The sequence below is a fragment of the Megachile rotundata genome, chromosome 1, assembly GCF_050947335.1.
Source record: "Megachile rotundata isolate GNS110a chromosome 1, iyMegRotu1, whole genome shotgun sequence".
Lineage (NCBI taxonomy): Eukaryota > Metazoa > Arthropoda > Insecta > Hymenoptera > Megachilidae > Megachile > Megachile rotundata.
In genome coordinates this window covers 20802680-20829455 of record NC_134983.1, presented here as the reverse complement: position 1 = coordinate 20829455, position 26776 = coordinate 20802680, and the positions used below count along the sequence as shown (strand labels likewise).

The window sequence follows — 26776 nt, the reverse complement described above, 5'->3', positions numbered from 1 at the left end:
TTCGTATTTGTTCATTGGATGATCATGTGCGACAACTTCGCGTTAATTCTTTAAATATTTTATAACTCAAAGTTCGTCCTGAAATTTTATAACTTCTAACATTTTCTTAGAAATTACAGTTTTAACATCATTTTCGTCGATATTTGTGGTATTTTTGCTTATTTATTTACTTAAAATAGTTCAATTACTTTTAATAATTGTATATCAATCTGTGCATATCAATTCTAGTTGGTTCAAGTACAGTTCATAACCAAGAGTAACGCACACGTATATTACAGCGTCCGTAGCTCTAAGCATGTATATCCAGTAACTTTTTTATAAAAAAGGTACTTGAATATACTTCCTCTACATCATTAATCTGTTTTCCTTATTCATATATTTTTGTTCACTTTGTATATGACAATGAAATGGGAAGTGCATAGAAGTGGGAAGTTCAAAGTAGTGGGAAACGTATTGAAGTTAGTCGCATTGCGCAAATCGAATATGATCTCCCATTGAACGAATAATAGGAACTTGATAGAAATTTAAAAACGGGCAAAATATGTATGACAATTATATTTTACATATAGATTAAGATGGCGGTGTAAGTGATACTAAACAACTATAAAACTTTAAATAAATCTTCTCATAGCATGTATGTATTTATCTTATAGATTTATGAAATATTGAATGTAAACAGAATATAATTTTTTTAATCATTCTTTTATATAGATTATAAAAAATATTCCGCAGAAATTTAATGAGAACGCAAAGCTTCGCCGCTAGAAATATGGAAAATTATGTGCTCTGAATTAATGTTTCCGTATTAAATGACGTAGTACAATGCAACTAACCAAAAATTAGTGGTATTTCTTATCATTCGCTTTCTCTTTCGCACATTATTTCAAAATGGCAGCCGCTACGGACGAACTGAGTAAGTAATCTTGAAAGAAATCAGCACAATTTAGTTAAAAAACAAGTTGTTTTAGCAATGGCATCAATAGTATCATTAATTATACTTCTGCACCGATAATAGAAATGTTATTGTTAACGGTGACAGCATTTTTAGAATTCGTGGCTCACGAAAGAAACTCGATTGTCATGCCGTGTTGTAAAAGACAACTTCAAATATATCCGGGTTTTTTAATTTCATATTTAAATTTACAATGTACAATGTCTTTTATGTCTTTATAAATTTATATTTCATTTTTACCATATGCTCATATTTGTCAAATAAATTGAACAAATAATATCAGTATACTTATTACTCAAATATTTATAATACTTTAATACATATTATTTAATTATTTTCTTACTTTACAATGATTTCAATGTATTGTGTAATATCTTTTAATAATATGAGATGTATAAATATAATTGGTACAATATGTTTTGTAACATTTTATTTAAATAAATGGTTATACTATTTTTGTAATTGATACATTATTATTATTGATGTACATTTTTCCTTGCAATAACTAAAAAGTCTTCTTCAGTATTAATGGAAAATGTATATAGTATTATTTAATATTTAATAATAAGCTCAAAGAAAAACAGATACATAGCAGAATATTATAAATTTACATGAAAACTAAACTATTTCAGCAGATTATTATAGTTCATTAATGACACAAAAAAAAAAAAAAAAAATTGTCATAGATACATTATGTATTACTTTTCCACTAAGATTCTCATTTTCATGTATGAATGAAAATTATATGTATAAATAATATATTTATAACTTATTTCATGAAAGTCTTGCTTGAACGAGTATTTCTTCGCTTGGGTTCTGTGGAGACTGATGAACAGTTACAAGCATCAGTATGTAAATTTCTGCCTCCAGTTTTACTAAAACTATCTAGTGCACAAGAAGGTGTTAGAAAAAAAGTAATGGAATTATTAATTCATATAAATAAAAGAGTAAAAACTAGACCACAAGTTCAACTGCCAGTTGAAGCTCTACTATTACAATATCAAGATCCTGCTGCCAGTTCATTCGTAATTGTATGTTATTATTGAAAAGTATTTATTTCAAATATTTTTAATAGGCTCAAAATTTATTTATATGTTATATGTTATAGAATTTTACAATTATATATATAAAACTAGGATATCCCAGAATGGACATACAAAAGCAGGCTGAACTAATTCCAAGTGTACTAAATGCTATAGAAGGAAAACCATTATCTCATCAAGATAGGTTTGTCAATAATTTATAATTTAAATGGCAAATCAATATAAATGTATTTTAAAATGTATTTATAAATTTATTTTAGTTTATTACTTATAATTATGCCTGCATTGGGTCATATTAATGTTCCCATGGATCCAGATAAACGAGCATCTCTTCTTGGTTTGCAAGATAAACCTTATGTATCAAAACAATTAATCAATTTTATGCTTGATGTTTTGTTATTACCATATGGGTAAGAATATGTATTACATTTTCACTTTGTTACATTTAAAATTAATCAAATATTGAGCAATAAAGATGATCAATGAAAATTTTATTTTTAAATATCTGTGATGACTTATTTCAGATCAGTAGGACAAACAGAAAATCAACATCCAGGTCAAGCTATTGATTGGTCACAGTTTCCTGTACCACCAGGATTAAGTGAATATGCATTTAAACGAGTAATAGGTGAAAATCCACCAACAGCTGAACAACTGGAACAAACTAAATTAGGAATTGTCAAATTTCTTAGTAGTGGATTCTTTCCCGATTCTGACATTCTCATACATTTAATAGTAGCAGCTGCTGATACCAGATTCAGTGTTGCTAATATGGCAGATTTAGAATTGAAAAAAATTGTTAAGTATGTTTTAATCTACGTTTGCATTATATTTTTAATACATTTTTCATGAAAATACAATTAAATATTAAAACATTTCTCTATAAACATTTCAGTACATTAGATTGGTCTTCAATGCAGTTAGCAGCTCCACTTTATACTTTATTTTTGGGTACTAATGCTTTAGCTGCACAGAAAGAAGTTAAATCAGAAATGAAACGATTACCAGCAAGTACGCGAATTCGTCTCAAATTGTTACATTATCTTTGTCGTGTAACTAAAACTGGTTTTATTATACCACCTTGTATTCAGGTACGTTTTATGGTTTTATATTACATTATTAGAGATTTAATTTCGATTAACTCGTAGGTAGTCTTTGATTCACTGTACGGTAAAAATACAAACACAAAATTAAAATCAATGGCATTGACATTTACATCAAATATTGTACAACAGTGAGTATCTAGCATGCATTAATAATTATCGAGATGTATTCAATAATATATTTAATACTTTTAAGGTGTAACCTAGCGCCACTATCTCGTGTAGCTGGAGTTATTTTAAATGGTATGATAAAGTTAATTTCTGAAGGTGAACATAATCATAAAGCAATGGCATATACTGTTATTGGACAATTGGGACAAAGAATACCATCGTTAATTAATAAGGATGTAAATTTATTACGTAATTTATTCCAAACACTGATATCGGTAAGTAGTTACAAAAAAGAAGCACATTAAAGAATATATTATGTTATTATTGTTTCTATATTGAGTTAAATTTTATACGCTATTTCAGACGGAAGGTGATTTACGAAGAGCAGTACGAGATGCGTTAATTACGGTCACGTCTGCATTCGTACTTAGTAAAGACGATGAAACTAATATATCTTTATTGAATGAATTATTGTCTACTTATATCGAATCACCAGAATATAATGTCAGGCATGTATACAGTAATAGAATGTTTTATAGATATATTAAGACTTATGCTTTATTAATTACATAAATCACATTCTTTTAAAAACAGATTTGTAGCTATGCATTATGCTGCTACAGTATTCCCACCTGATGATGCACCTTCTCGTTATCTTCTGTTGCTGGCATGTGGTGATAATAAACATGAAATAAGTAAAGAAGCCGCAAAAGTTCTGTACAGCACTTTGAATAAAACTGAAAATGATAAGCAAGATAGTAACCAAATTTTATTGCCAGACTTCTCAAAACTTGTTGTATATATTTATTCTAAAATGCAAACGAGAATGCCAACTTCAAGTACTGGTAAAGTGAATGTTGAAAGTAAGATACTTCCTTACAGTATTACTGTATTTACAGAGGTAATAAACTTAGTACAATATACATTTGTATTCAACCTAAATTTTATTTTATTCTTCTAAAGGTTAAAAGCATAATAACTTTTCTTTTACAGATAATTAATTATCTTCGTATCTGTTTAGCAAAAAGTGCTAATGCTACCGTACAAAATGAACCATTACAGCATCCCTGTGAAAGTACACCTTTAATTGCACGTTATTTAGAAAATCTTTATAAAGAAGAACCATATACAGTAAACAGTTATTTTGATATGGTTTTGATCTTTAGTAATGCCTCTGCAGGTAGGATTGTATTTAATATTAATAGTAACTCTAAAAGTACCTAGTTGTATTTTCATTGATATTGTAATGCAATAATTGTTATGTAAAACAGATCAGACTTCTTTACAAGCTTTGTTAGAACTGGTTAGTTCTATTCCACAATATATAACGAAAATTTACGAAAAACAGTTGTCACGACTTCATAATTTACTAACGTCTACAAAAGTAGATATAAGACAAGTGGCTGCTAAAATTTATGGCGTAATAACTGCCCCACTTCCGGTTAATGACTTCGAAACTCAAATTTCTGAAATTATAAATATTACAAATAAAAAGAATTTGGAAGCTCAACACGGAGGATTATTAGCTTTAACATATATGATGGAAAGACGATTATTAATGTTTAGAAAGAATTCTACAAATGATTCATTTAATTGGGATCTTTATACTAATGTTGTAAAAATAATATGTACGTAATTTTTGTATGTATATATTTAAATGCGAAATTTCTGAATTTTTTCTTTAACACTGTTTAAACAAATATTTTACAGGTAATTTTCTTGAAAGTAGTACAATTTTGTTAATGGATGCTGCAATTCAGAGTATTGGTATTTTGGGAAAAATTTGTGGATTACCATTACCTAATGATGGTGAAGAACAACCCAATAAAAAAGCAATTGTGGAAATATTGTTTTCCACATTGATTAACGCAAAATTAAATACTAAGGTTTGTTTTAAATATTCAAATTAAAATCCAATCCACTATTTAAATTCAATATTTACAGATTAAAGAAAAGGCTGCACTTTCACTAGGATATTTGTGCGTTGGAGAAAATTTTCCACATACCTCACAGATAATTGACAAAATAATTGGAATTGTTAAAGAAGTAATTACTAATCAATGTTTTTAATTACTTTTCCTTTATACAAAATTTGTAATTATCGCATAAAAAAATTTTGAATTTTATTACTTATAGACGAAAGATATTGAAATTCATCTAATTTTGGGAGAAGCATTAGTTTGCTGTGTTCAAGGTGAAGCCTCTCCAGAGAAAAGGGATCCTTGGACAACTTTACCGAACGAACATGAAGTACCTTATAGTAACACCAGTACTGAACTATTTATGCAGACGTTAGATAGATTACTTGGAATGTATAAAGATCCACACCCTAATTTAAGACAGGTATTTATTTAATACTATATTTGAAGTTACAATTTTTTTCATTTTTTTACTATAAATGTTTGTTAAAAGGCGGTCTGTGTATGGTTGTTAGCACTGTTAAAATATAATATCCAAAGAGAATGCATTAAACAAAGATTTTCGTCGTTACACCGTGCATTCATGGATTACCTTGCAGATGACAGTGGTAAGTTATGTAACTGTTATTATGACAAAGATAACTGGATTAAATTATATGTTATCCAAAAATCTTATTTTTATTATAGATGTAATACAGGATATAGCAGCAAAAGGACTTAGTTTGATATACGTTAATATTAACAAAGAAGAAAAAGATTCTTTAGTTTCTACTATATTAAGTCAATTTACACAAGGGCGTAGAAGTGTACAAGAAGTTACACCCGACACAAAATTGTTTGAAGAGGGTCAATTGGGAAAGACTCCAACAAGGTAAGTTAATCTTATAATTACATATTATTTATCCGTGTAACAGTTACATTCAGTTTTATATATAACATATTTTTTTTGTAGTGGCAACTTAACTACATATAGAGAAATCTGTTCTTTGGCTACAGAATTACAGAAACCAGATCTAGTATATTACTTTATGCACTTAGCAAATCACAATGCAGTGTGGTCATCTAAAAAAGGTGCTGCATTTGGATTTGCAACGATTGCAAAAATAGCAAATGAAGAATTAAATAAATACTTGCCAAGCATTGTACCACGCTTGTATAGATATCAGTATGATCCAACTCCTAAAATTCAACAAAGCATGTCTAGTATTTGGCGTGCAATCATTCCATCGACAAGTAAAGCAGTGAGTAATATTACTGAAAAAATATTGTCATTTATTCAATAATCATTTATAATTATATCTTGGACCTTAATAATAGATTGAACAGTATCATGAAGAAATATTAGATGATATAACTAATAATTTAACACATTACGAATGGCGAGTTCGAATTAGTTGTTGCAATGCGCTTGCAGATCTATTAAGAGCAAATGCTCGTTTAAATCTTGTAAAATATGCACCAGAATTGTGGAAAAAATTGTTTCGAGTAATGGATGATATTCACGAAGGTACGCGATTAGCTGCTACGAATACAACTAAAATACTTAGTAAAGTAAGTACTAAAACCGTATATTTACAGAAATAGATTTATTTCACAAACAGTTTAAAAACTGTTATCTTGTCACTAGTACTTTGTATCGATTTGTTAATTTACAGGTTTGCATCCGATATTGTGATTCGTCTCATGGTAAAGACGGAGAAGAAGTACTGCAAGCAATATTGCCTATATTATTAGATATTGGAGTTATTCACATATTAAGCTCCGTAAGATCGATATCGCTGCAAACAGTATCTCAATTGATTTCAAGAGCTGGTAATTTACTTAAACCATCTTTAGTCACTTTAATTCCTGCATTGTTAAGTGCAATTGGCGATTCGGAAAGTCCTAATTTGTCGTACTGGAGTAATGTATGTGGGACGGCAACAGAAACACGAGACGTTATTGATAATATTAGAGCTAGTGCTGCTAAAGGACATTATGCTACTGAAACAGTAACGAAGGTAAGTTATTTGATAAAAAAGATGTAATTACCCAAGTGTTGTACCTTATTAATAATTTGTTTATTTTAACATAGTGCATACAGTACATCGATGCAGAGGTTTTAAAAGAATTAATGCCAAAGGTGATAGAATTAATTAAATCTAACGTGAATTTTGGAACGAAAATTACTTGCTTACACTTCATTATTCTTCTGAGTGTTCATTTTAAACATGAAATACAGCCTTACACTGGTTAGTAATGGTAATAATGTGTCAGTTTGAAAATTGGCTACAAATTTTATAATTTACTCCCTTTACAGGTAAAATTTTGTCAACTTTACTGAATGGATTATTAGATTGCAATTCTGTTGTTAGGAAAAATAATGCAAGTACTATTGGGCATATAGTTGGATCAATGAAGGAATCAAGTCTTAACAAGTTGTTTAAAACACTTAATACATGGTACATGGAACGAGGTCTGTATGAAAGAATTTGCTATAAAAATTAGATTTATATTTAATTATAGAAGAAAAAGTTTTATACCAGTTTTGATTGCAAATTTTAGATGATACGGTCAAGTTTGCAATTGGACAAACATTACAAGCTATAAACAATTATAATCAAGATGTACTAAGAAATTATTCAAATATTGTTATACCTCTTACTTTTCTCGCAATGCATGAACAAAAATCACAAGGTCAGTGTATAATTTTGTAAAATATTCAATATATTTAAATACATGTTATTTATCAATAATATTTTAATAGAGAATGAAAATGCAATTGAATTATGGACCGATCTATGGAACGACATAACTCCAGGAACTGAAGCTGGAATCAGGCAAAATGTTGAACCAATAACAAACATTTTACGTTCATCTTTAGAATCAGCTTCTTGGATTACAAAAGCACAAGCAGCTAATGCAATCAATACTTTAGCGCAAAAATTGGGTAATGATCTTGATGCAACTGTAAGAGACACTTTGTTAAAGGTGTTAATCGATGGTTTACGCGGAAGAACTTGGGACGGCAAGGAACGATTGTTACATGCTCTTGCTACGCTGACATGTAATAGCAAGTATGCGAATAAAAATATTATTTTTGTTTTAACATATAATAATTGCTCTACTATTTTACTATTTCACTGTTTGGCTACATATTTTGCTATTCTACTTTCATTATTGTATCATACAACTATGCTACTAGTTTATTATTGTACAATTTAGATCCTTCTTCATAGATATACCGAATAAATAATTATTATTTTGGTTGAATAATAATGTAGTAAGATAGTAAGATAGTATCACGTGAAAGTTTTGGTCGTCGTTGTCGTTATTTTAGAAACATTATGGTTGCAGGCAAGGTCTTAAAGAGAATGCTGAGATATCTGCAGATATAGTGCAAGTGTTATATAAAGAAACAAAAAAGGAGGCTTTAGAATATCGCCGTCATGCTTTGAAAGCATTTGGTATGGTTTTGCATGAATTAGACGTCGATAAGTTTAAGGAAGTGTACGATATCGCTCAAGAAATTTGGACAACGGTATGTACTATAAAATAAAAGTAATATAATAAATTTTCTTGACATTTTTACTTATTAAGCATTATGTGGTCTAGTTGCCAAAGAAAGACGAAACCGAATCTCTAATATCTGATGAGAGAATGAAGAGAACCGATGACATGGTGAAATTATACGAAGCCATTTTTGAAACACTTGGAAAAGCATGGCCATCTTGTAAAGAAACTCAAGGTAATTGCATCACATTTTATTAACAAATTATAATAAATATGTAATATACTTTATCGAATTTTTGTTTTAGATAAATATTGTATAGAACTTATAACATGTTGTGACAAAATGTTTCCTCTTCAGTCTACAACTATACAAATATCAATGTTAGTAATGCTTAATTTATTTTTGGATAAACTTTCTTTGCTCAAAACAAATTACTCAGAATTGTCAATCAAAGATAAAGAAATGTTGGATTCAATTTGTAACACGCTTAATAATATATTAACTCGTAGTATAGGTAAGTTAAACAAACATTCAAATGTGTTACACATTTAATATTTTTTCTTCAATGTTAATTTCATTCCATAGAAAACTTCTGCTAATTAATATAAACTTGTCGTTATTACAGGTATTTCGTACATCAGGATAAGAAAAGAAGCCTTGAACATAGTTCTGTCCCTTGGTAACAAGTTACGTGATACTAAAAATACTGAACTATTTGATAAAATGACTTTTATAATGCAGAAAGTCTTACCAGAACTAACAAAAGATAATGAACCGGAAATTCGTACAAGACTTATTGATATCAAAGAGATGTTTAAAATATGAAATCAGTGCTTAATTTTAGTATTATTTAATCGATGTTCTGTATCTCTAAAATTAATGTCTTCATTTTCAGTCACTTTAAAATAGAGATGATGCAGACAAATGTATCAATTAATATATGTTTATTTAAAGATACATTTATTATAAATGTTGCTAGTATGAACAATTATTTAATAATATATAATTTAAGTATAACTCTGCTAATAGTTGTTACAGTTTTCTATTTTTTTTTGTTTATTTTACATTGGACTTGTAAGAAAGATAAAAAAAAATGTTTTTACATACACAATTCAGAAACATTTTCATTTTTATCAAACAAACAAGACTTATATTTAAAATACGTGTTTTTATGGGTAAGTACAATATTATACTAGGCAATATATAAATAATAATTATAATTATATATATATCATTTTTTATATAAGCAGATTCTTATGTATGTTAACAAATTACAAAAAAGTTTGACATTTGACTGAATAAATTGTAAGTATTTGTGTTATAAATAAACAGCAGTCATTGAAAGTTATAATTATTCACGATATATTTTAATTTTTGAAATGGTTTCGATTTTTCATATTATAAATTGATATTTTTGTGTCAGTAAGCGTTCGCTTTATTGTAGTTTCTGTAATAAAATTTTAGCTCCTGCATGCGATTTCGATTCTAAAATATACATTATAGGTCTGAGTTTTGAAACTAAAGTATTGACAGTTGACGGTGCCTCATTTTCTAATAATAATATTAACACAAAACATGCTCTATTGTATTTTATCCATTCCTCTATTGTTTTATTTTCTAAATGATCAATTAATGTTTCTCCAAATGTACTTTCTCCTTTCTTTTGCAATTCTTTGTCGTTTTGTATAAGTTTCTTTAACATCATGTGTATACCAGAATGTTCAATTGGTTTATATTCGCTACCCTTTTCTTCAATTTTCGATTTTTCATCGGTAATAAATGCAGCAATGGAATTAAAAGCTTTTGTTAATTTTTCACCAGTGCCTACTTTTAATATGGCTAAGGTTACCATTACAATAGAACTATTAGACATCCAATCTGCTGTATTTGTAATTATAGCTTCAAGAAGTGAATCACAGATTGAATCAAGAAGTTCTTTTTCCCTGATGTTAGCAGGTTTCTTGCTGGTTGCATTGTTATCTCCTTGTTCTAAATATTTAACTATTAAGGGAGGAAAATGATGAGAATCTCTTCTAGCTACTAGATATAATATTACATGTTTTCCATATTCATTTAATGCTATTTCTGTTAGCTCTGTTTGTATTTCTGAGAGTATAAGTTTATTTAACAAAACAGTATCATCCACTGAATCAAATAATGCTAATAATATTATATACCCATGTTCTGACATTGAAACGTTTTTTACATTTTCTTTAAGACATTTCATTATAATTTTCCTATCCTTGTTTGTGCCATTCCATATACATATTACAGCAACTTTTGCACCAATTTTTGATTCAGACAATTCTAATATAAAGTTTCTCAACATAACTATCATCTCTGTCCTATCTTCATTGGAACAATTATTTAAAAATTCGAAAAGAACACAGTGTACAAGAGGACAATGTAAAAGTCCTTTATTCAATATCCTCATTAGATTTCCTTTTACAGCTGTTAATGTTGCTGACTTCATATCTTTTGCAGTTTTAAAAACATCGGATAAAGTTTTGACATTCTTATCCTTAGCCATTTTATACATATCACCATAGAATTCCTGTTTGAGACATATTTTTTCTTCATCTGTTGACCACTTTGAATATATAATTTCTAATATTGGTACAGATACAGAATGACTCATGAGTCTCACTACATTCCCATAACAACTAGAAACAATATTACTTCTCATTTCTGGAGAACCATGTTTCAACATAATCTTAATACAACTCTTTGCATACTTTGATTCAATCATTGATAAAAGTAAAGGTTGTAGCTCCTTAAAAATATCCTGTTGAATTTTGGAATCACTATACTTAAACATCCACTGAATGATACGAGACATATCATGTGTAAGCACCACCCTACTATAATTATTTGTTAATAAATTATGTGCCTTTGAAATTAATTTTGCACGTTTTTTTTCTGAACAATCAGACCTGCGTAACTTTTCACCAATTTGTTTGACTGTAACTAATATATTGTAAATGTTGCTGAACCTTTTGGCTTTGAATTTTTCCCTAAGTTCCTTTTTCTGTTTTCTAAACTCTGACCAGTTAAGTTTTTCCATAGAGTCCTGTTTTAATGTTCCATCATTTCCTTTTCTAAACTCAGTATCGTGTTTGTTGTTTCCTTTACCAGTATTTAATAAAGGTTTCTCATACTTTCCTCTTTTCTCATTGTAAGTCGTAAGTTCATTACTTTCATTTGTTGATTCTAATTCGTCATTTGATTTTGCTTTTCGTTTCCCCATTTTATAACGTTCTAAGAAGACAATACAAATAGAAAAGAAAGTTAGATTATGTTGTTATGTCTTACTAATGCACATAATTTATGTGAAATTATGTTTCTATTTGATTAACAGAATTTGTAGACAATTAAATTCACTTGTTAATCAATTTAAATTTACTTACTATTTTAAATACTTGCTACAATTTATACAAGTATATCGCATTAAGTTGAGTAATAAATAGATTTTCAAATGTATCTAAAATATACTTTTTAAAATGCTAACGAACATAACCATGTTAACACGTGCTATGTTTCATCTACAATATATTTACACACATCTATAGTTAACTTTACGAATTTGAACTGAAAAGTAATACCAATGATTACAAATATAACAAGATTGGACATGTCTTTATTTCTGGAGAACATGAATCTGCGACTCGGAAATGAGCGCTATCTGTTTTATCTTGGTATAAAATTATGAAACTTTAAATTTCAAACTGCATGAACGATTATATTCTTTCGGTAAATTAATTTAACATACTGTTTTATATTCATTAATTATAAATCACAAGTTAGTAATTATTGTAAAATGATAATAAGGATACATAAATATTTTTAAACAAATTTTTATACGTTATAGGAAACTTCTTAATCGGAACACTAGGTACCTCTACATGTGTTCGTTGTATACTTCATTCGTTAAAAGAACATACCCAGTTTGCGCAATGCGACTAGTTCAATATTGTGCTTCTCATGTCATTAATCATATACAGGGATGACAAAAATATGTCTGTTAATAGGAAGAAAAGGTAATAATGCAAGAAATATTACAATATAATAAAAATATTCTAAGCAATTTGCTTATTTTCATAAAAATTAGTAATAAGTCATATATTAATAAATACACCAATGTATATTTATAAAAACTTTTCAATTAATTTACAATTTCCTCAGGCATAGCCAAACTTGTTCTGGATTCTGTTATATTAGTTTTCAATCCCTTCATCTTACATGATTTCTTAATTGTAATTATGAACGGTTATTGAATTAACTTATTTCATGTTTCCTGTAATAATGTTATTAGCATTTGATTGTGTTTTAAGGAACAAGGATTTACAAAACTTTTTGCCCACTGAATATACATGCCTGTATCATAAAAATTAAAAAGTACATGCGAGTTATCCTTAATCATCGAACCAATCAGAACCGACATGCGCAGATCGAACGAAAACTAGTTGAACGGAGGAAACGTTTTTTCTATGAATGAAGTCATGTACATATAATATATACAAAATTGTTTTACTCAACTATATGTTGAATAGTTTAAGATTTCTCGAAAAGTAATTTTATAATGTTTTAACGTACAAACAATAAAGAAACTCGTATAATAATTCAAAGTAAAATATTTCCTATTTATCGAATTGCAAAAGCATATAATATATAAAATTAATATTATTATATACTAAAATATGTAGGCTTTTGTTAGAAATTTCATTCTTCTCAGGTAGTATTATACATGGTATCTCTCCCGCGCAGTGTTGTTTTGAAAATAAGTAAATAATTCTCTCCATGAAAAATCATTAACTAAAAATGAGAAAGCTCAGTTTTTTATGAATCGATGCGTAGATTAAACGATCAGTTTTGTAAATTGTTAAATGTAACATTTTAATTTATATTAATATTATGATTTCTCAGTATACCGACGTACTGATTGTAATTGACAGATTATTGCCGTGTAAATTTTTATCGAAAATGTATTAATGGGACGTTCGTAATTTTTAGATATATATTTAATATATATGTAAACATTAAAGATCTATTAGAAGATTATGTAAAATAAGATCATTGAATTTGTACGTATTACAATTATATTTCTTCATACATGTTATAACTATACAGATACTTTTAGAAAATAATGCATTAATATTATTTCTTTTATACATTGCTGGTTTTTAATGCAAAATTAGGTACTGAACTTTGACACATTTTAATATAAATACATGCATTGAATTTGATAGCAAATACCATGCCAAAGCGAAATAAATCTAAAGATAAAGTGTGTTGCTTTTGTGGATTGTCAGATAATAACGAATTAAAATTTGGAAAGTTTTATGAACATGGTGATATTATCACACATTATTATTGCTTGGTACTTAATTTATATAATACTTATACTTAAAATAAAATTATTTTAAATTGTAACATCAATATTTAAAATGCAGCTTTTATCATCAAATATGGAACAAAGAGGAAATGATAACGAAGGTATTTTAGGGTTTCTTGTAGCAGATATACAGAAAGAGCTCCGTAGAGGAAAAAGATTGGTAAATAATGTTATATAATCTTTGATAATTAATTAACATAAAATTTGATCTTATAATGAAAATATACATTCTCTTTTAAAGATGTGTACATACTGTAAAAAATCTGGTGCTACTTTAGGATGTTGTAATACAAAATGTAAACGTATATTTCATTATCCCTGTGGACTGAGTGCTGGGGCGTTAAATCAATTTTTTGGCGAATTCAGGTATACACTTACATTTTTCTTAATAGGCAATGTTTTTCTTGTAATGTATGTCAACAAGAAGGAATATTACATGTGTTATTTAGATCATTAAATATCAATTTTAAATTTAAGTCTTTGTAAAATGGAAAGAAATAACTCATCATTTTCTTCAGATCGTTTTGTGTGAACCATAGACCAAAACAGAAAATAGATGCTGCAATGAAAATAGAATTAACAAGACTTAGTGAAATAACATGTTATATTTGTTATGACCAAGTGAATCTTGATGATATAACTGACACAATATGGGCTCCATGTTGTAAAAAGAATGCATGGTTTCATAGAAAATGTGTTCAGGTAAAGTAATGGTTTATTGAATATTTAAATTAAATATTGGACCTAATTATCTTTTCATCTAATCAAAATATAAACTTATATTAATTGATGGATGTAACAGACTTTCTAAAGAAGGAAATAAATCTAATATTCTCTGCTTAGTTGTGAAAATTTTAATCATGCGGTTTATTTCCTTATAAATAGAAGTTTTTAAATACACATATGTATGTGCTTATATATAAACTATTTTAGCAACTTGCTATGAGCGCTGGATATTTTTTTAAATGTCCTTTATGCAACGATAAGAAATCATTTCAAAAAGCGATGCTAGAATTTGGTATTTTTATTCCTAGTCAGTAAGTGTAAAATCAAGTTTATGATTTTTAATAAAACACTTAATTAAAAATACTAATTGTCCTAACTATATTTCAGAGATGCATCTTGGGAACTTGTGCCAAATGCATTTGAAGAACTTTTATATAGATATGATCAGTGTGATGCTCCAATATGTCTTTGTCCTAAAGGTAGAAAACATACAAGCTTTAATGCGTAAGTAAAATGTATCTGATTTATATTTTATACAATATAATAGAGATTTGTTTTCATTTTTGTAACTTTCTAATGTATTTAACAGAAAGTGGGAATTAGTACTTTGTCGAACTTGTGGTTCACAAGGAATTCACACGGCTTGTGGACAACTTAAATGGGCAAATCCTACTTGGGAATGTTCAGAATGTACTTCCATATTAGGTCAGAAAAAAAATATTTATTTATAAAATACTTACAACAAAAAATGAAGCCATCAGTAATTTTACTTGAAATCTAATATCTTTTATTTTTTCTTTACTTTATAGATAAAGCCAAAAAAAGTGTTAGTTTTAATGGAGCAGAAAGAATACTACAGTATGTATTATTTATTATAAATCAGATTAAAAATATCGATAATATGAAGTTATTATATACTTAAATACTATTTATTTAAGCAGAAATACTTCTGACTCGGAAGATAGTGACAGTGACATTTCTGTCGGTAAAGAGTCACCTGTGCCATTTGCATCAAATACACCAGTTTCTGATTCTAAACCATATGTGTCAATTATTAAGCAACGTATCGGTCCACAAACATTTAAATTAAAACAACTTGAAGCAATTCAAAAAATTCAAAAGTTAGTATGAAGTAATTATAAAATATGATTAGTTGAATATACTGGGCTAATAAAACGTCGTATAATATTTACTAGTTCACAGTTGGGATGTAGTAGTAAACAGCTGATTGATAAAAAAGTTGATTCAGTTTTGGAACTTAGGAATACAGACGAATGCAGTTCACAGTTTGCAAGTAGTAATAAAAATTCTACCATTGAAGCAAAGGTTAATGAAATTAAAAATATTAATCCTTTAGATAAACATTCCAAGTCTGAATCACTTGCATTAGTTGATAATGCCACTAAACTCAAAAGTGATGATGACATTACAGAGGTAAACCTAAAATTTTCATTGTTCAATTAAATTAAATAAGTTTCAAATACATAAATTAATTGAGCTTATAATTTTAACAATAATTATGTGTCTTTTCTAGACTACCAGTTGCGTTGTATCGAACAGGGCATCTACCATTCCTTGTGTCAAAGAAACTGGAAAGAATGGTTTATATCAATCTAAAGAAACCAGTCCATTACAGAAGATTTCTTCAGTGGTAGTGAACAAATTATTACAAACAAATGATATTAAACAAAGCAATGCTGGTAACTCTTTATCAAATAATATAAACAACACTAAAATTAATAACTCAATCAAGTTTGACGATTTGAACGACACAATAGAATCGAACCAAAAAGTTTTAGATGCTAATATTGACTGTATTTCAAATATTAAAATTACAAATGTAGTTTCTCTAGCACCTGAAGAATTTGAAAAAGTACCATCTGTCAATCAGGGTCAGAAAGTCAGTAATATTGAATCTCAAAATGAAGAGTTAGATACAAATTTAAAACGAAAAATTGATAAAACTACATTGAATTCAACGTGTTTAGTAATAAATAAATCGAAAAAATTAAAAGTAAATGGTAGCACGTGTGAACAAACACAAACACCGTCATGTATGTATTTAGATGGTAAAAATACTTGTAAAAATAATAATAATAATAATAATACTTCTATAAATAATGTTACAATATATACGTCGGATAATAATTTGCAAATGATTAATGAGAATGAGAAATGTACTTCAGCAAATGCAACTAATTTACAAAGTTTACAATCGCACATACCAGTGCAAAAATTGTATGGTAAAAGTGAAAATCTGTTTCCTAAATGCACATTGAAAAATACATCGAATAATCAAACGAATACATTATTTGAATATGAAAGCAAAAGCAACGGATATGTAACATATGCAAAAGACGAACTAAACAAATATGTTAAAATTGATGATGGCACAAGAAACGTAAGTAGTCGTTTTTGTATCTATTATTAAATTAGATTATTACGTTGTTTTAAAATGTTCACTTGCTCACATTATTTTCAATTAAGGAAGTTTTTTGTTATATATTTTGCATTAGTAACAACATTTACAATACAATCCTTGCAATATTGATTCAAGGTGTTAAATTGTAGTTTATGAAATTTAATTGTAACTTAAAAATTTAAAAGTCAATTTCAATGAGAAGTAGGGTATGGGGATTATATATACTAATGAATTTCCCCATACCTTTTCTTCAATGTATAATTTGAAATTCTAACAGTGTGACGGGGATGCAGGCAGAAGTCCTGCTGCTAAATCAAGAAATGGAAGCTTCAGATCTGAGACAAAAACTAATTGCACGGAAGGATTTATCAATTCAAGTGGTTCGCGTTCAGGAGCAGAGAGTTTCATTACAGAACAGTGGAAATCAAGAAAGAATATTCAATCGTAAATATTTCAAATTATTCTCAGTTATAATTTATTTTTTATAAGACTTTCACAGTCTGAACCATTGATTGGTACTGTTTGAAATTTTCAAGTTCAACCATGCCCAATACAGAAGCTATCTACGATGTAGTCTCATTATATGGCACTGAACAGGTTGTAAGAATGGATCATTTAAGTGAAATTCTTTACAGTGCTTGATAGTAAATGTTCTCGTAATGGCTCTCGTCGACGAAGCCATCAGTCTGAATTACTACGAACTTCAAAAAGATGTCATATAAGGAGACTGCATTGTGTATTATGCAATATATCATAAATATATCATAAATTCTAGGACAACTATTGCAACATCGAATGTCAATTCCAAGAAATCAAATGCCACATCAAGCATTGTTTCATCCTCAGAACAATTTAAAAATAGTGGAACTGATTACACTCGATTGATACCAGAATTTGTACGTTTACGTGACTTGAAGTTTCGTGTATATAATTCAAATAATCTGCAGGTAAATAATTTAGCTTTATGAAATACTATTATTGTTAATAAATATTAACGTATTTATATGTATGTTGTTTGTCCATAGATGATTTTATACAATAAGTTTTCTGTAAATATTAATATAGAAAATACAAATGCGTTAGAAAAAAATACTACAACTGAGACATCAGAACAGACAGATGCTCAGCAAAAATTGTCTGAGACACAAAATGAAACTTTGCTAAGTTTTAAATCTGAAAATATTCTGCACAATGTTTCACCTACTTGTAATAAAGATAAAACTAAATGCTTACATAATGAACAGTCCAAGACTTACCATGACGATATAAAAGAGAATATGGATCCGGTGATAGCAGTTCCTTGTAAAAGTATAATAACAGATAATTTACTTACCAATGCAAATTTAACTACGCATAATTTGACAGTTTCTACAAATAGTAATAATCTAAATGAAGAGAAAAATACAATCCCGTGCACGCGCATTGGGTCTAAAATAATTGAAGAGAATAATAAAGAAACCAGTCAAGAAAATAATAACATAATTAACAATATTGGGAATATTTTGGATGCTTTCACAAATCCTACAAATAGATACTCGAAAAGTATTAACAATGTAACGCAAAGTATTCAAAACCTAAATTCCAGTTGCGTAACAAGTACTATAACTGGAAAGAATAATTTATATAATTCAACAAAACATGTTCAACATGCCTTACTTCCTGAGAATCATACAAACTGTATATCAGAAAATAAGGTAAAAAGCATAACTGCCATACAGTTTAAAGTAAGTATTGATTTAAAAAAAGTAGAAAAATTTATTGATAATAATCCAAATTTATTTTCAAAATATAAAAAAAATTAGCAATATTAGAGGTTTTTAAAGGGGTAAAAAATATAGCAGGACAAATTAATTTATTAAACGTATCATAAAAACATTCTAAGAACTTAAAAATATTCTCGATTGCAAATAAAATTGCAATATTATAAAAAATATAATAAAAAAGTACTAATTATTGATTTATTAGTAAAAAAAAAAAGAGTGATAACGCTTTTTAGTAATCATTTTATAATTTTATGTTCTAAGAAAATATTCATTTTAAGAAATTATTAAGACAATGCACTGACAGGACTGGTACACTTATTATTTGTATATATATGTACGTGTATCATTATTGTATGTTGTATCTAAAATTTTAGTAATACGAAACGAAAAATCTGTAAATCTTGTAAAAATATATCGTTACGAATACATACTTATATTTAATGTAATTAACTCATTATATTATTATTATATTATTACTGGCTTAAAAAGTATAATATTTCATTATTGTATTTCTTTTTCAGCTTTAAGTGTAAAACAAATTCTGTGTATCACTCATATGCTTGGGGTACTAAAACTTTCCTCACCTTTTTCACTGTGCACCGTACTGACTTATTATATAGTAACAAAACAAATTTTGTCTCAAAATATTATTTTGATTTAGAAATATAAGTACTTTTAAAAATACCTTACCATTTATTTTTGCAAATATAGAAAATTCAATTTATAAGGGATTGATGTAAGATAAATTATTCATTTTTGCACTTTCTGTATATATTTAAGTATTTTATTTCAAAGAAATTTAATTTATTTTTAAGTTTTTAAATAATACGTATTTTTTTGTTACTAACATTTATTTAAATTATGTAAATGTACTTGCACCTTTTTCATCCGATTTTATTCAAATAATATAAAATCACCCTTTAAATTGTATTTTGTAACAAATGTAAAAGCATGCCTTTTATTATCTCAAACTTTTTAAATAGAAAAATGTCCAAATACCACATTTATCGAATAGAGAAAAATTCAAATTTTCAATCAATGTATTAAAAGGACCTCTTTCTACAATGTTAAGTTAAAAAATTGTTTGTTCTTATAGCCTCGTTGAGCGCGTAATTTCCTATCATTATTATAAACGATATGACATTATAAATTATCTATTAAAAGTATATTTTTAAATTAAACTTTATTACATTAAGCGATTCAATTTTAATTGTAAAAAATTTCAGTAGCTACGACCAAAAAGTGTATAAAATTTCGGTTTGTTTTGACAATCAGGATGAATACATTTTTGTTTTTCTAGTGGTATTGACGAGGTTGGTTGTTCAAATGGTATGCAAAGACCTTTTGCACCCATGGCCAATGCCCCGGGTTCATCTCCTGTATCGTCTCTATAACCGTAAAATAAATATATTGCACACAAGCATAACAATAATGTAAATTATTTTTTATAAAAATTATTTTAAGAATATTTACCGTGCACTACTAGCTTTAATTTTCTCTTCACAAGACGGTTCTCCACAGAATGGTGATAACAGCAGATTTTTCTTATTAAGTTCAGAACAAAATTCGTCCCAAGTATCTGCACGTTTGATGTGTTCATTTAATTCTTTTCTTGCTCTGTTAAAGAATAACATTATTAATTTACAACGATAAATTAAACGATATATGTATCAGATGTTTGTAACAAATTTATAATAATTACTTATTAAGCAAATTCGAGTGTATATCATCCAATAATGTACGCAAAGCAGTAAGTACTTCTGATCTGTTTGCAAGTACTCTTTCAGAATTATCTCTGCGCACAAATGTAACCTGATTCTTTTCTAAATCTTTTGGACCTAATTCGATCCTTACAGGCACACCTTTTAATTCCCAATGATTAAATTTCCAACCTGGGGTTCGATTATTGCGATAATCAGCCTTGACTCTAAGTTTTTTATCCTTTGATAGTTCATCTAATAATTTGTCACATTCAGTAAATAACAATTCTCTTTGTTCAGTTGTTGTGTTTGCTGTAATACCACAGGGTACAATAATAGCTTGAATACAAGCTACGTTTGGTGGCAGTACTAAACCTTTGTCATCTCCATGAACCTGTAAATAAGATATGGAGTTATTTTATTTAAAAATTAATTTAACTACGATGTAATTTAATCATCGAAAGAATACATACCATTATCATAACTCCAATTGTTCGTGTCGTTAAGCCCCATGAGTTCTGATAAACAAATGTTTTCTCGTCACTTTCGGTAGCACCTTCTACTTGAATATTAAACATTTTAGAAAAGTTTTGTCCAAGATGATGACTCGTTGCTCCTTGTATCCCACGACCACTCATTGCAATAAACGCTTCAACTGTAGTCGTATAATCACCACCAGCGAACTTCTCTTTTTCGGTTTTACGACCTTTTACAACAGGAACTGCTAATAAGTCTTCATACACGCTAGCATAGATATCCAAAATTTGCAAAACTTCTTCATCAGCTTCAGCTTTAGTAGCAAAAGCACTGTGTCCTTCTTGCCATAAAAACTCTCTTGTACGTAAGAAAGGTTTTGGATCTTTAAACTCCCATCTCTGCAATAATATAACGTACACATTATATGACCCTTTTGCTATATGAACCTCAGTAGCATTCTTATCTAAACATAACTAAATCTAGTGGCTCGATATGACAATAAAATATGCTTAATACTTACCACTACATTGTTCCACTGATTAAGTTTTAGAGGAAGTTCAGTATCAGATTTTAACCATTTGGCATAAGCGGGATACATGACAGTTTCTGATGTTGGCCTTATAGCAATTGGTTCCGCTAAATCTGAATCTCCACATTTCGTAACCCATGCAACTTCCGGTGCAAAATCAGCTATATGTTCTTTCTCTTTCTCTAACACTGTTCGTGTAACAAACATAGGAAAGTAACATTCTTGAACACCTAATTTTGTTATTTCTGTGTCGATATATTCTTTTATTATTTTCCAAACGGCAAAGCTCCACGGACGAAAAACGTAACAACCTGATACATCATAATATTCTATCATACCACTCTTTGTAATAATTTGAGAATACCATTCAAAGAAATTTTCCTCTTTCTTTACTTCTAGGCCTAATCTGGTTCCAGTTTTAAGTGTATCTGCATCTTTTGTACTTTCACTTTTATTCACTTCCTTACTAGGAACTGTTTTCTGTTTTTCAACTTTAGAAGTATTTTCCGGTTTCTTCTTTTTACTTGATGTATCAACTTTTGCTGGTTTCCATTCCTCACCAGTTAATACTTTATAATCATTTTTTAAATCTAAAAGTACTTTTACTTCTTGATCAATAATGCTTTTCTCTGCTTTAGATGATTTTAACTGTCTTACTTTATCCCCTTGCTTTTGTATGCTTTCCAAAAGTTGATTAGTACGAGTTTCTTCTTTGTTCGATACCTTAGCTTCTGCTGTAGTAGGTGGTTTCCAATCTTTCCCAGTTGCTGTTTTGTAATCAGCCTTTAACGTTAGAAGTAATTTTACTTCTTGATCAATAATACCCTTTTCTGCTTTTGCAGCTTTTAATTGCCTTACTTTATCCCCTTGTTTCTGTATATCTTCAGATAGTTTCTCATGACTAGTCGTTGTATTTGTTGCATGTTCAGGTGTTTTTTTGAGTCCTGTTGGTGCAACAGACGGTTTCCAATCTTTTCCTGTTGCTGTTTTGTAATCAGCCTTTAACGTTAGAAGTAATTTTACTTCTTGATCAATAATACCTTTTTCTGCTTTTGCAGCTTTTAATTGCCTTACTTTATCCCCTTGTTTCTGTATATCTTCAGATAATTTCTCATGACTAGTTGTATTCGTTGCATGTTCAGGCGTTTTATTGGGTCCTGTTGGTGCAACAGATGGTTTCCAATCCTGACCAGTTACAGATTTATAATTCGATTTTAAAGTTAAAAGCTCTTTTACTTCTGCATCAATAGTACTTTTGTCCGCTTTAGAACTTTTTAATTGCCTTATCTTATCGCCTTGTTTTTGAATTTCATTAGATAATTTTTCAATATCTGATTCTGCTGACGTCTTTGTAACTTGTATTACATTTTGGTCACTTGATTTCGACCAATCGTTACCTGTTTTATTTTTATAATTTGTTTTTAAATTTGAAAGACGTAGCATTTCCTCGTTTATCTTTGATTGCAATTCTTTAATTTTATTTTCTTGATCTACAATATCCTTGAATAATTTATTATTATCAGAAGGTGTCGTTTCTGATGATTTATTTGAAACCATTCCTGGTTTCCATTCTACGCCAGTACTCTGTTTATATTCAGCTTTCAAACTCAGAAGCATTTTTACTTCTGCATCTATTGTTGCTTTGTCTGCTTTTTGAGATTTTAAAGAACGTACTTTATCACCTTGAGCTATAATTTTTTCATTGATTACATTTGCATCCTGCACTTTATTCTGAAACACAAAAATAATAAATCTAATAGCTTGTTCGCTAAAATAGAATATTGAAAAAAAAAGGTGTTTCCTTAAACAATAGTCAGATTATATGTAAAATCAATACTCAAATATAAAATATTGCATACATTTTTTTGAGAAGTTTCTTTAACAACAGGTTTTGCTGTACTTGTAGAATGTCCATCGGGTATGTGGAATAAAATTAAGGGCTGCTCCCTGGAAGAAAATGGACTTGCCGGAGCATATGGCACGTCACAACGGAAAAAGCCTTTTCTTTGCAACTGAATTATTTCTCCTTTTTTCACTCGCGTTAATTCAATCTCTCCAATCATTTGTACCTCTCTCTGAAATATTTATTCATTTTATAATATTTATTTCTTGTGATTATTAAAATATCAAAACCTTACTCTTGTGTCTTTTGCAATGAAATCTTTGAAGTCGTCATCTTTTCCTAACACTGGCTTAGTTATTATATGGTCAAAGTAAACGGCATAACATGGGATTAGACTGGTCTTGTTTTCATTATCATTTTTGTTATCAGGTACTGCTAACCATGTAATTTTCAATGTATTTTTATAATCCTTGTTTTCTAAATTTAAATGTGCTGTTATTTGCTTAATAACGCCATTCTCTTTTTCAATTTTTTCTATCATTATATTGCCCCAATTAATAAAAGTAGTATTTTGGCCTTCGACCAACATGTCTGCATCATCTCTCTCTATGTATACATATGAACTTATTAATACTTGTTTAGTGCCCTTTGATAAGTCTTTTGGATGATTTTGAACAGTCAACCATTCTTCCTTCGCATCTTTTATGTGTACAGTTACAAGTTTATCAGAATCCAAAGCAGTATACCTAAAAATATAAGTGATGTATAAATAATTTCAATGAATATTTCAGTGTATACAATTTTCTATATACCTAGTGGCAACTGGGTCAATAACCTTTTTGTTAAATGACCATATTTTATCCCATTCCATAAAAACGACAGCTTTTGAACTACCTTGAGCAATGATAAATTGTTTTAATCCTTCAACGGTCATTCCCCTCCTCAAAATACCTCTTACTGTAGGGAAACGTGGATCGTCCCATCCGTCAACCAAACCTTCACTAACGAACCAGGTTAATTTTCTTTTAGATAAAACCGTATTAGTCATATTCAAACGAGAGTATGCCCATATATGTGGACGCCTCAATCCTAAAGCTTCGATTATCCAATAAAATTGAGCATCTCTGTCATGGTATTCTGTTGTACGTAATGTATGAGTAACATTTTCAATTGCATCAACAATGGGACAGGCAAAATCGTACGTCGGGTAAACCCTAATAAAGAGCAAATACATTTTATTAGAATATATGAATCAACCAGTGAACTTATGAAAAAGTATGTAATAGCTAAAAAGTTAATAGACAAAGATTATACTAAAAGTGTTAAAATCTATAAGCATGTAAAAAAAATACTTGTATTTTGTTCCAGTTCGAGGATGAGGTTCTGGTTTGCATCTATAAATTGTTGGATCTCTCATACAACCATTTGCTGACTGATAATCAATTTTTGCTCTAACACAACATTCTTGACCTTTGGGAGTACCTTGCTGCATTTCATTCCATAGTTGCAGATTTTTTTCAACAGCTGAAATAAATAAAAATATAAATTTCAAATAAACTATTTTTTAATTTAACTCTCTAAACTTTCATACATACAATTGTTTCTGTTTGCTGACATTAATTTTTGATCACGTTGTTCTTTCATAACATGAGCAGGAGTATCATCTACGTATGCATTATTTTCTTTTATCAATTTAGTACAATATTCTAGCATTAAATCAAAGTAATCTGAAGAATGTGTAAATCTGTCTGGTTTAATTTGCAGTAACTCCAAATCTTCTAGAATAGCTTTCTCAAATTCTACATTTTCTTTTGCAGGATTTGTATCATCAAATCTCATAATAAGTTGACCTTGAAATGCTTCTGCATAATACTGATTTAACAAGGCTGCCTTAGCATGACCAATATGTAAATATCCACTTGCCTCTGGTGGAAAACGCACCACAACCTAGTATAAGCATATGCCAAATGAAAAAAAAATACTTTGAAAAACAAAATTGCTATTTTAAACATAAATTACTCACTTTACCCATCTCTGCTCCTGGCAAGTCAACATATTTACCTTCTTGCTTTCTTTGTCCTGTTTGTTTGACAACTTTTTCAGATTTCACAGAATTGCAAGTAGGTAATTTAGCATTTTTTTTAATTGATGATAATGTCTCTGTAACAGTAGGCAATGAAAGCATTTGTTTATACCATCTATTTATATTAACAAACTTTTTCTCAAATGTTGGCAAAAATTCCTTATTCAGAAGAACACAAAATACATGGATATCCGCTAATGTTAACTTTTTAGAGACCAACCAAGTGGCAGTCATCAATACATCATCCAAATATTGCAATGCACTTTCTTTTAATGGAACAGATCCCAAAGGTCCAATTGCAAAAGAGAGCCAATGGTCAACTTCAGTTTTTTCACAAGGACCATTACCACCTAAATAAAAAAATTATAACAAACAATAAAGTTTTATATAGTATGTAACAAAAGCTTAATATTTAAGACAATGCCTACTAAGGAGGTATGATACATTGGATTTTCACTAATGTATCTTTTTATTAATAAGCAAATAGATTTTAACATATTAACATATAAATATATACTTACCATAAAGTTCTAAATATGAAGTTCTAGCAAAGTAACGACCAACATCATTACTCCTTTCTCCCAATACTTTATTTTCATTGTTTACTAATTGTACATCTCCATCACCTTTCCAATCATCACACCAAATTACCTCAATTTTGTCCTTCTTTTGAGAGTTAATTATTTCTGCTACTATCAAGGCTTCTGTATAAGTAGGAGAAATATTTTTTAGTATCATTATATAAAATAAATAGAACTAGTTTAATCTGTAAAAGTATATACTCATTATAAATTGTATATTTTAGAAAAATGAAATAAAAAAATACTTTGACAGATTAAATTAGTTGCATGAAAGAATATTTTTGTATCTTCCCAACATCTGTGTCACATATTTCTTATAAATTATTTAAGTTGTAGATTTATAATACTATGTAATTTACCTGTCGATGGATTTTTAGAATTAACTAGAAGTTTGTAATTCATTTTTCAGGTTTAACTTCAGTTTAAATAGAAATATATTTATTTACTTATAAATACATTCACTTTATAGGTTATACGCGCTCTTCCACGTGCGCAATGGTGTCCTCTTATGATCAAGTTCTGTGAACTTTCTCCGAATGTTTATATATATATATATAAATCACATGTATGATGAAATAAATAAATTTAATTTCGTTAAACAATTATATATTGCATAATATCAATATAAAATTGATTGAA

General features: G+C 28.6%; 4 protein-coding genes across 9 annotated transcripts; 2 read left to right on the top strand and 2 right to left on the bottom strand.

Annotated features, from left to right (window-relative positions):
• Positions 1–30: 30 nt before the first annotated feature.
• On the top strand, positions 31–9578 carry LOC100881256 (proteasome adapter and scaffold protein ECM29). 2 transcript variants are annotated; one of them, XM_076530260.1, is made up of 31 exons: positions 31–148; positions 229–326; positions 416–634; positions 712–913; positions 1736–1983; positions 2061–2179; positions 2256–2405; positions 2520–2798; positions 2891–3086; positions 3144–3229; positions 3295–3484; positions 3573–3718; positions 3804–4110; positions 4203–4389; positions 4481–4837; positions 4920–5095; positions 5154–5255; positions 5346–5552; positions 5622–5736; positions 5816–5999; positions 6081–6369; positions 6446–6679; positions 6784–7128; positions 7203–7359; positions 7428–7583; positions 7673–7804; positions 7875–8184; positions 8465–8648; positions 8723–8855; positions 8926–9135; positions 9247–9578. In XM_076530260.1, the coding sequence occupies exons 4-31, from the start codon at positions 889–891 to the stop codon at positions 9444–9446; spliced, it is 5424 nt and encodes a 1807-aa protein (XP_076386375.1). In that variant the 5' UTR covers positions 31–148; positions 229–326; positions 416–634; positions 712–888; the 3' UTR covers positions 9447–9578. The 2 variants fall into 2 exon arrangements, with proteins under 2 accessions (XP_076386375.1, XP_012151377.1); XM_012295987.2 differs by lacking the exons at positions 31–148; positions 229–326; positions 416–634; positions 712–913 and having other exon boundaries at positions 1854–1983; positions 2089–2179.
• A 245-nt stretch (positions 9579–9823) lies between these two features.
• peng (Pumilio and CPL domain-containing protein penguin) lies at positions 9824–12214 on the bottom strand. Its single transcript, XM_012295988.2, has 2 exons — positions 12029–12214; positions 9824–11879 (listed from the first exon to the last, which is right to left on the bottom strand). Exon 2 carries the CDS (start codon positions 11866–11868, stop codon positions 10057–10059), a length of 1812 nt encoding a protein of 603 aa, XP_012151378.1. The 5' UTR covers positions 11869–11879; positions 12029–12214; the 3' UTR covers positions 9824–10056.
• Positions 12215–12561: 347 nt separating this feature from the next.
• On the top strand, positions 12562–19608 carry LOC100880920 (uncharacterized). Of its 5 annotated transcripts, none has more exons than XM_012295991.2 (16): positions 13157–13353; positions 13632–13702; positions 13817–13998; positions 14072–14173; positions 14255–14379; positions 14532–14715; positions 14947–15050; positions 15127–15243; positions 15329–15444; positions 15549–15597; positions 15681–15860; positions 15936–16173; positions 16274–17140; positions 17439–17605; positions 17937–18108; positions 18187–19608. In XM_012295991.2, the coding sequence occupies exons 3-16, from the start codon at positions 13876–13878 to the stop codon at positions 18961–18963; spliced, it is 3321 nt and encodes a 1106-aa protein (XP_012151381.1). In that variant the 5' UTR covers positions 13157–13353; positions 13632–13702; positions 13817–13875; the 3' UTR covers positions 18964–19608. The 5 variants fall into 5 exon arrangements, with proteins under 5 accessions (XP_076386420.1, XP_012151381.1, XP_012151382.1 ...); XM_012295992.2 differs by having other exon boundaries at positions 13158–13702; positions 18187–18885; positions 19446–19608; XM_076530305.1 differs by lacking the exons at positions 13157–13353; positions 13632–13702; positions 13817–13998 and adding an exon at positions 12562–12658.
• A 480-nt stretch (positions 19609–20088) lies between these two features.
• Positions 20089–26671, bottom strand: GluProRS (Glutamyl-prolyl-tRNA synthetase). The gene is made up of 13 exons (XM_003707798.3): positions 26497–26671; positions 26078–26260; positions 25497–25906; positions 25069–25420; positions 24826–24997; positions 24286–24687; positions 23769–24219; positions 23490–23705; positions 21622–23361; positions 21098–21499; positions 20627–21018; positions 20398–20541; positions 20089–20312 (listed from the first exon to the last, which is right to left on the bottom strand). Exons 1-13 carry the CDS (start codon positions 26537–26539, stop codon positions 20147–20149), a joined length of 5073 nt encoding a protein of 1690 aa, XP_003707846.2. The 5' UTR covers positions 26540–26671; the 3' UTR covers positions 20089–20146.
• Positions 26672–26776: the final 105 nt, after the last annotated feature.